The 8945-nt window shown below is 49.9% G+C and overlaps 1 protein-coding gene across 4 annotated transcripts; it reads left to right on the forward strand.

Moving 5' to 3' along the window:
* The first annotated feature begins 2472 nt into the window (after positions 1 to 2472).
* Positions 2473 to 8542, forward strand: LOC123400112. 4 transcript variants are annotated; one of them, XM_045094524.1, is made up of 3 exons: positions 2473 to 2746; positions 6927 to 7002; positions 8257 to 8542. In XM_045094524.1, the coding sequence occupies exons 1-3, from the start codon at positions 2525 to 2527 to the stop codon at positions 8280 to 8282; spliced, it is 324 nt and encodes a 107-aa protein (XP_044950459.1). In that variant the 5' UTR covers positions 2473 to 2524; the 3' UTR covers positions 8283 to 8542. The 4 variants fall into 4 exon arrangements, with proteins under 4 accessions (XP_044950459.1, XP_044950460.1, XP_044950458.1 ...); XM_045094525.1 differs by lacking the exon at positions 6927 to 7002 and having other exon boundaries at positions 2476 to 2746; positions 8257 to 8493; XM_045094523.1 differs by lacking the exons at positions 6927 to 7002; positions 8257 to 8542 and adding an exon at positions 4226 to 5109 and having other exon boundaries at positions 2492 to 2746.
* The last annotated feature ends 403 nt before the right edge of the window (positions 8543 to 8945 follow it).

Here is an 8945-nt window from a genome sequence, read left to right on the forward strand (position 1 = left end):
AGGTGGCGGCGAAGCTCACCGCAAAGGAGGTGTGGGACTCTCTCAAGGTGCGCTTCGTCGGAGCCGATCGCGTGCGGGTGGCGCGGCTGGCGCGGCTGGCCACGCTCCGCGGCAACTTCGAGCGGCTGCGAATGGACGACGGCGAGTCCCTGGACGCGTTTGCCGGGAAGATCAGTGGGATGGTGGCGCGGTACGCGGGACTTGGATCGAGCCTGGAGGACGCCGCGATGGTGAAGAAGTCGCTCGACGCCGTGCCGGATCGCTTGTACGCGGCGGTGGGCGGCATAGAGCAATTCTGCGACGTGTCTACCATGATATTCGAGGACGCGCTCGGCCGGTTGAAGGCTTTCGACGAACGGCTACGTCGACGCGGGCACGACGGTGTTGATCATGGCAGAGAGCAGCTCATGCTCACCGCAGAGCAGTGGCACGCGCGGGAGCGTCGGCGGGGCGGTGCGCGGGGCGACGACGACGACGACAGGAGTGTGGCGTCGCGTGCCCGAGGGAATCGTCGCGGGTGTTGCTACGAGTGCAACGAGCGCGGCCACTTCAAGCGGGAGTGTGCGAGGCGGGAGAAAGCGACGGCGCCGGAGCAAGCCGTGCTGGGGGAGACCGTCGACGACGAGCCAAGACTCCTCTAGGCCACGGCTTAGGGGGTGAGTATTGCGTTGGAATAAGCCGCGGCGGCAAGCTCGCGCGTGTGGTGCGTGTATGGGCGTGCACCGGATGCATCTCGCGCGTCGTGTTCGTGGCAGTGCGTGCGTGATGTGCTCGGGCCGCCAGGGTAGGGTGGCGCCGTGCGCGCGGGTGTGTGTTACACACTAGGTCCAGGGGTGAGCGCAGCGATCAGGAGTGTTCGGTGCGTCGCGGACGTTGCGGGAGCGCGCAAAGGACGCGGCCACAGCGTGCTGGGTCGTGGGCGCGAGCAGGCAGGAGCGAGGAGAACGTGTCCATCGTGTGCGTGGGTATAAAACCCGTGTGTTAGACATTGTAACACGCGGGGTGGAGTTCGAGCTCACCGGAATATAAGGGTTGCCGTTCGGGCTGCAAGGTGTTCGTGCACCGGCAAAATCTGTGTATTGCCTCTTCCTCTCTCCTTTCTTGTCTCCGGTGATCACCATCGGTGGGTGGTTCCATTTTTGTCCCGACATGTAGTCCCTCGCCGGCGCCTCGACGTCCACGCCGGCCGGCACTCGCACATCGCCGAAGTCCACGGCTCGGGCAACGCCCTGCTCGATGTCCTTCTGTCCCAGCGGATACAGCTTCGCGAACTTGTTGCTCTCTGCTGCCACATAGACAGGCTTGCCCATGGCGTGAGCCACCAGGGCGACCTGGTACGTGCCAACGGCGCCGACCACGCCGCCGGTCTCGGCGACCAAGTCGGCGCCTAACAGCACCACGTCAACCTGGGCCATCGAGTAGGCCACCGCCGAGTCGAGCAGGACCCTCGCCGGCACCCCGGCCGCCGCAAGTTCGCCGGCCAGCCTGAGCCCCGCGCCGTCCGGCCTACCCTCTGCAATTATAGGCTCCAAGGTTTATTAGCAATGTCATGGAGGTCCTGTGCGTGATAATGATGCGTGCCTGCGCTGCGTACCTGTGCATAGGACGAGGAGGCGCTTGCCGCTGGTGCCGGCAAGCCGGAGAGCGTCGAGCACGGGCGCCGAGTGGCCGTGCACCAGCACGGTGCAGCCGTCCAGCAAGAAGTCCTGGCAGAGCGTGGCGATGGTCCCGCGCGCGCCTCGGCAGATGTCCCCGAATCTTGTGGCGCGGCCGACCACTCGGCGCTTGACGGCGGAGGACGGGGCGGGCTGATCATCGGCGCCGCCGCCGCCGCGCCGTAAGTACTGGACGAACATGCCGCAGGCCGCCGAGAGCGCGCCGTACGGTTCGCTATCCAGACACTGCAGGTAATTCATTCATCAACGTGTCGATCACGCATATGCATAAAACCATACGATAACGCGTGTGAAAGAAAAAATTGATTGGAAACCGGATCGGCAGGGATCAAGGGCCGACCTTGAGTTCCTCCGCGGCCGCCTTGACCTCGGCTTGGAGCCCCGCCATGGAGTCGGCCTTGCTGGACCGGACGGCGTCGACGAGCGCCATGACCGCCGCCACGGCCTCGTCGGCCCCCTCTTTCTTCCACCGGTCCAAGCATCCAGCGGCCATTGTCGACGCGGCAGAGGGAGAAGCAGTGACACGATTCATGGAGAGGGTTATTGTTGTTGCAGCTAAAGGATTCATGGAGAGGCGCCATGGTTTCCGTCGGTGGACGACGATCGATCCGGCTTACAGCGTCGTGGTTTCCATCGTGGGCTGCGAATCCTTTTCTCCGCCGGCAAGTTTTGTTTTTTTTATAACTACCGCCGGCAAGTAGTATAAGGTATGTTTTGTTTGGGCCATGATTCGAGTTCTTTAGGCCCAGCCCAGCCCAGCCCAGCTTCAAAGGGACCTGTGTCGTGAACGAACCCTAATAACAAACGATGTGTACCACGCATACGAAAATCCGCCGCCAGGGAACACAATGGACATTCCGCTCCCGGGCGGGGGCGGCGAGGTCTCGGAGGACTACTCCCCGGCGGCCACCGTCGTCCCCTTCAACCCGCCGCTCCCTCTGCTTCGCGCGCCAGTCCCTTCCTCTTCCTCCGCCTCCACCGACCCCATGCCCGTCCTCGCCTTCCGCGACGCCGCGAGCTGGCGAGCCGCCTGGGAGGCTGCCGAGGCCAGCCTCTTCTCCCAGTGCGAGGTACCCTCTCATCTCATCTCATCTCATGTCCATCCATGTTCCCTCTCGGCTGTCGCCAACCTAATTAATCAATCTGCGTCTGTTAGGCATGCCTGAATCATCACATGACGAGATGCCGATTGTTTACACTTACTTTGACGCCGGTTGTTTAGATCTGTAAGGCAGACACTGATTGCAGATCGCCTAGCAGTAGCACTAGAAGCATTTGCCTCTTTTGTTCTTGCAGCTGGCCGAGCTGCCTTGCGCTAGTCAATGCCAGGCAGCAAGTTTAGCAGCTGCGTACATCAAACAGTGCGGATAAGCTCCTGACTAGTACCCAAGATTGCTTGCTACTCCGGGGTTTCCATAACATGCCATATATTCCGCGTGCGTGTTTTACTTCTGCGGTGCTTTGCTATGCTAATTCTCAGTAAACCGACATGTTCTTGGTTCTCAATTGATTTCTTGGCTGACTGAGACATATATAGACGGACCCTGTTTACCAGTTGTTTTTTGTTCTTTAATTAATATCTGGGGAGACGAGGAATGTTTGCTTTTGCAGCTGGCCGAGCTGACTTGCCCTAGTTCTGCTAGTCGGTAAATTTCTCAGCTGCGAACAGTGAAGAGAGCAAAAAAAAATGATGGCTAGCTGCTTAACTTTAGCTGTCTTGGCTGGTGATGTTCTACAGTTGAGTTTGCAAATGAAGTGCACCTTTTGTGTTGTTGTTTTGTTTTGTGGAGAAATTGCTAATAACAAGATTAGGATCTTGCAAGTTTGCATCTACTATAGATGCCAAGATTAAATCGCATGTGGTTGTATAGTTGTATGTTTTATGTATATATATATATATGTTGTATTGTGCGATTAAGCATTTGAAGTGCACCCTTCAGTTTCCACCTTCAGACTTCTTACTGTCAGAATTCTTGATGCGGCAAGAGTAAATCTGATTTAGCTGGAGCAAATATACCGTGTATGCTGGTTAGTGTATCTGGCCATCTCTCGGTCCGGGCCGGGCTTCGGGCCGGGCCAGAGCAAGCCCGACGCAGAAAACCTAGGCCCTAGCTTGGGCTGGCCCAGCCTTTGGGCCTAGATTTCAGGCCCAGGCCCAGGCCCGGCCCATCACTGCTAATTTCCGTCTGGCTTCGGGCCTCTGGCTGGGTCCCTTCCTTAAAACGCAAAAACAGCAAGCCCAGGCCCGGCCAAAATACTCTCCGGGCTCAAAATTCAGGCGTGCGCCTGGCCCATGGGCAAGATCGGGCCGGGCCGGGTCGGGCTTTTTCGGGCCGGGCTGCCCATGGCTACATTAATTGTGAATTTTGTATACAAGTAGAAGCCTTGCATACAAGTGTATCCCATTTGGCTTCTACTTGTATAGGGGATACACTTGTCGTATTAGGGGGATTAAGTATATATGCATTCATCATTCCTAATTGCATACTATACTTAATCCCCCTAAGTGTGAACAATCGATCTTTTCCTGCAAATGGAATGAACATCAGATTTGTTCATCATTTTGCAGGCTGGTGCACGCTCTGGCTGTTCAATCACCGCGACACGGAAATGCAAGCCCCCCTGGTGGAAAGGTTTGTTTGGAGGTGCAACAACCGACTATCAAGAAAGAGAACGATGCGAAGAACGAGAGATGGCTTCTTGTCTTGAATCAGCAAAGGAGGCATGCATTAAGTTTTCAAAGCAAAAATGTGATGCACCATTCCGAGATGCAAGGATTGCCTCTGAAGGTCTCCTTGAAAATACCAATTTTGATGTCTGGAATGCTGGGTGTAACAAAACAGCATCAGGACCCTTGTCTGTTGCAAATAGCCACTACTCATCCAATCCTGCGCTTGGTGGCACAAACTACAAAGGAAGTGACTTGTTAGACAGCTTAGCATCTCAAGACAATAGCAAGTCAGAGTGATTGATGAGTGACCACAGGCGTCAGAGTGGTCCATGCTCAGGAGGTGGCATATGTTCTTTGGAGCTGGATTCATCATCAATGAAATAATGGTATGACATTGTTGATGCTTGTCTTGTCCTATTATTTGGTTTTCTGTTGCTACATTTGACTCTGTGGCAAGAATGAGACTCTGAGTGCGAGGCTTGAGATTAAATGGCTAGCATTCCGAAGTCTGGCGAGATGAAGAAGATTAAGAATATTTGGATGTTGTTTCCTGCTACCGTCTTTGCCGTTTCTGTTGATTTTGATGCTGGGCAAAGGCGGCAAAGGATGCAAAGGTGTACATCAGATGCGTAAGGGGTGTACTGGTGATATCAGTAGCAGTACTGGTGATATGTAATACTATATGTTGATCATTTGTTGCTGTAAATAAACCATGCTGAGCTGATGAAAACCACACTATCAAGTGCCCATATGGTTGTTTTACTTTTATCTTTCAGAAAAATTGCTCATACGTCAAGGACAGCTTTCTGAAACAACCGTGACTACCACCTGCCACTGGCTAGTCCTTGTAAAGATGGCAAACTAGAGAAATTCTCCGTTTTTTACATCATTTAGGCCTTGTTTGGTACTAGTGTATTTTAGGGATTTTGTAGGGATTATCCCGGTCAAACCTCTCAATCCCCACACATCCCATAACATCATTTGGTTCTAGTGTATTTGACATGTTTCATCCCCATATTTCCCCTCAAATCCCCAAATTATAGTGCATTTTTCTCAATACCCAATACACTACCCCTACCTAGTGTATTGGGGATAAATGGGGATTTTAAGGATAAATGGGGATTTTAAGGGATTGGGTGAAGGTTGGGGTTTCACCCAATCCCTTAGGGGATTATCCCCACCAATCTCTTCAAAAACACTAGTACCAAACAAGGCCTTAGGCCTCGTTTGCTACGCAGGTATATGCAGGTTATTTTACAGGCCCGGTAAAAGAATCCCTAAAATTTCTCATAACCCGTTTGTTACCCTGGTATAGGACCGGCCCATCCCCAAATTTACACGTTTGAAACCCTCAATACCCGTGTAAGAGCTGACGCGAGGGGCAGCTCGCGAATTTCCTCCCTCTGTGACGGCGCCTCCTGCCCCCTCTCCACGGTTGTCCCTTCGCCCCTCTCCGTCGCCCGCCCATCCGCTCTCCGTCGTCGGCCCTCCGTCCGCCGTTCGCCGGCTCCGTCCAGGCCTCCTCAACCTCTGTCCGTCGGTCCTGCCTCCTCAGCCCCTGCCGCCTCCGACGCCAGAACTCATTGCTCCGGTAACCTGGCATCTTCGCCGGTAAGGGTTGGTTCCATCTCATCCCTCCCCTCTCCTCCCCCTTTTTTAGGGTTTCACTCGTTGGCATGCTAGCATTCTTGCTATTCTAGGCATGGTAGTACGAACCTCAGAAGGGATTGAATTTGTAATTCAGGTGAAGCTTTGAACGTTGGAACCCATGATGTGACTGAGTAATTCAGGGTTGAGAACAGTTAATCTGCAGCTGTTATTATCCCTTTTTGTGGGAAGCTGAAGCAGGTTCGTGTGGCTCTTGGGAAGCTGCAGCAGGATCCCTGGAATGTGTGTGGGAAGCTGAAGCAGGTTTGTTTTGAACGCGTCGAAGTTAAAGCTGGGTGTACATACCGAAGCATGGGTTACAAGATCCTCCACTTGTTAGCCATGGTAATACGAGCAACAACTTTTTAAAAAATGTTGGAGTTGCGGGAGGAGGACAAGTTCACATGCATTACGGTGCAAAATGACTCAAGTCTGTACTGCCATGCTCATCCTCTTTCTTTGATTATTGTAGAATGGGTGCAAGGTGGCTCTAGTACTTGTGTTTGTAGGTGATGATTTCTCCAAATACATACATCGAATAAAAACCAAAGCCAGGTTGAGACCTGTGCTGCCAGGGTCACCCTCTTTCTTTTAGTCAGAGAAGATGCTATATATTTACATGTCGACACATGCTTTCTCAATTATGTTGATGTTAATAGACAAGCAACTAGTGATGCAAATTTAGTCCCATGGACAAGATGTTGTTGTTAATAGCCAAGCTGCAACACAGCAATTTAGTTGGACTCTTAGGAAGGAAAATGTAGAGATGTTCTGTGCAATTTGATAATGATGTTCTGTCATCAAATAAAAGGAAGGAAAATGTAGAGATGTTCTGTTTTATTCTGAATTAACATTCCTCAATTTGTAGCCGTCCTTGGATAGTTGTACTTGGATTATCTAAACCTTAGACCAACTGTTTTGTTTTTTTATAGATACCCGAGCCTTGGTTTATAGTGGGAGTGGACGAGCCGCCACCTTCGTGGGATCCCGTTAAGACGCCAAAGTTTGGTATGCCTTGTATTTACTAGGCTTGTTAGCTCTCTAATTCTTGTTAGCTTTCCAATTCTTGTCATTGTTTCTTGATTGCTTCGGTATTAGTTTTGAAATGAAGTCACGGGGTCTAGATCATATTAGGAAGAGAAGAGAGGAAGATGATGATGAGATGGTCCTTTTCATCTTATTTCTTGGTTGTTTCCATTCCAGTGATTCGCTGGTAGCATTTTTGTTGTATTCATAACTCTTAACAACAATTAATCTCCATGATGATTCATATGTCTAAAAGGAATGACGCAGGTTGATTTTGGTGTGAACATGCATTTCCTCCCCTCCCAGCAGATCTCACTCTTTTCTATCCCATTCTGTGATTTCTCATTTGGACTTAAAACCGATCACAAACATTTTTCTAATGTTGTTGTGGTGCAATTTTTTATGTTACAAACATTTTCTCTAAGCCTGGAAACTGCAGTTGCTCATCTTCTTGTTTGGTTTCGCAGTCGCGTCCAAGAGGGTCCTTGTTTGGCGTGCTAGCTTTGTTGCTGTTGTAAAAGTGTCGTTGTGTATAACCCATGAGTAGCTGAATTTGATAGGTGGTACCAGTTGAAATTCAGACGACAAACATATGTTTGAGGGTAGAAATTTCTAAAGTGACTTTGGAGGATGAATGCCACTCCGATTTGGAACATGTGTTCCTCGTGCTTCCAAACGGGTCCTGTACACGAGGCCTAGCATAGTGGAGCACTAGAGAAACAACACTTGCAATTTTAAACTGACAGATTCAAGGATCTAAATCCTCGAAATAGTCTTCTCTACCTGAGCTAGTGCTAGTGATCAGTGTCGAAACATTCTTACCCATCTTGAAATATGTATGTATACAAATGTGTTATTATTATTAAGCTTGGAACATGACCTCGCAGCCACTGAGTTCAAAACTGGCTTATTCAAAAAACACAGACATGCATTACTTCTGATCAATAGTCTGTTTTTCGATTGTTTAAGATAGTTAGATCAGGAAATAAGTAAAGCCCTTGAAAAGAGCACCAGGATGGGGAACATATTACCTCTGTTAATTGTAAGTAATGATGTCATAAGTTAAGTATAGAACCTGAACATGTGACCAAAGTCGTCTCTTTTCTATTGCGTTGATCTTACACGTGTCCTTGTCTAACTCAGTAGAGTTACAGCCTGCATAAGTTTCTAAGGTTGGACCTACCTTGCGCTTTAGACATTGATGCTAAGTCTTATCTTGACATCTCTGCCTTGCAGGAGGATGCCAAGGATTGGGCCGTTGATGTGCTCACTGATGCATTTACTAGAGCGGAAGAGAGTGCTAAGCTGAAATGATTCAGAAGAAAGACACTTTGAAGTTTTGTTTAGAGCAAACAATGTGGGGTTCTTTCATAATGATTGCATTATCACTTTTGCAAAATTGTGTCATGACTGTGAGACTATTGTTGCTATGATGATATAGTGATTCTAAGTCATGCAAAATTAAGTTGTTGATGTGATGATCCGCAAAGATCACTTTTTTATTATTTTGATTATCCAATTATCTTTGTGGTTGTTGTGTCGTTTTGATATGTGCTTTGTTGTTGTCGTTGGCACAGCTAGCCGGATTTCTAAAATATTTATTTATTATTTTTCATCTTATCAGAATGTAGGACAGCTATTGCAACTTGTGCTATGTTGTTGTACCAACACAGAAAACTAGAAAACTCTGGTACCAAACAAGGCATGGGGTGGGGGATTACTGGGGAATTGGGGGGATTAGGGTGTGAAAAAACACCAGCACCGAACAAGGCCTTAGCGTGAGCCGGAATTACTAGGGTCGCAATTTTTTTGTACTCCCGGTACATAATGTGCTAGACTGACACGGTTGATATCCATCTCCAGCTATCTTGGGAAACAAATCACATCGATCGACGGAAACCCTGAAACCAAATCCTAGAAGAGCA

The sequence above is a fragment of the Hordeum vulgare genome, chromosome 5H, assembly GCF_904849725.1.
Source record: "Hordeum vulgare subsp. vulgare chromosome 5H, MorexV3_pseudomolecules_assembly, whole genome shotgun sequence".
Lineage (NCBI taxonomy): Eukaryota > Viridiplantae > Streptophyta > Magnoliopsida > Poales > Poaceae > Hordeum > Hordeum vulgare.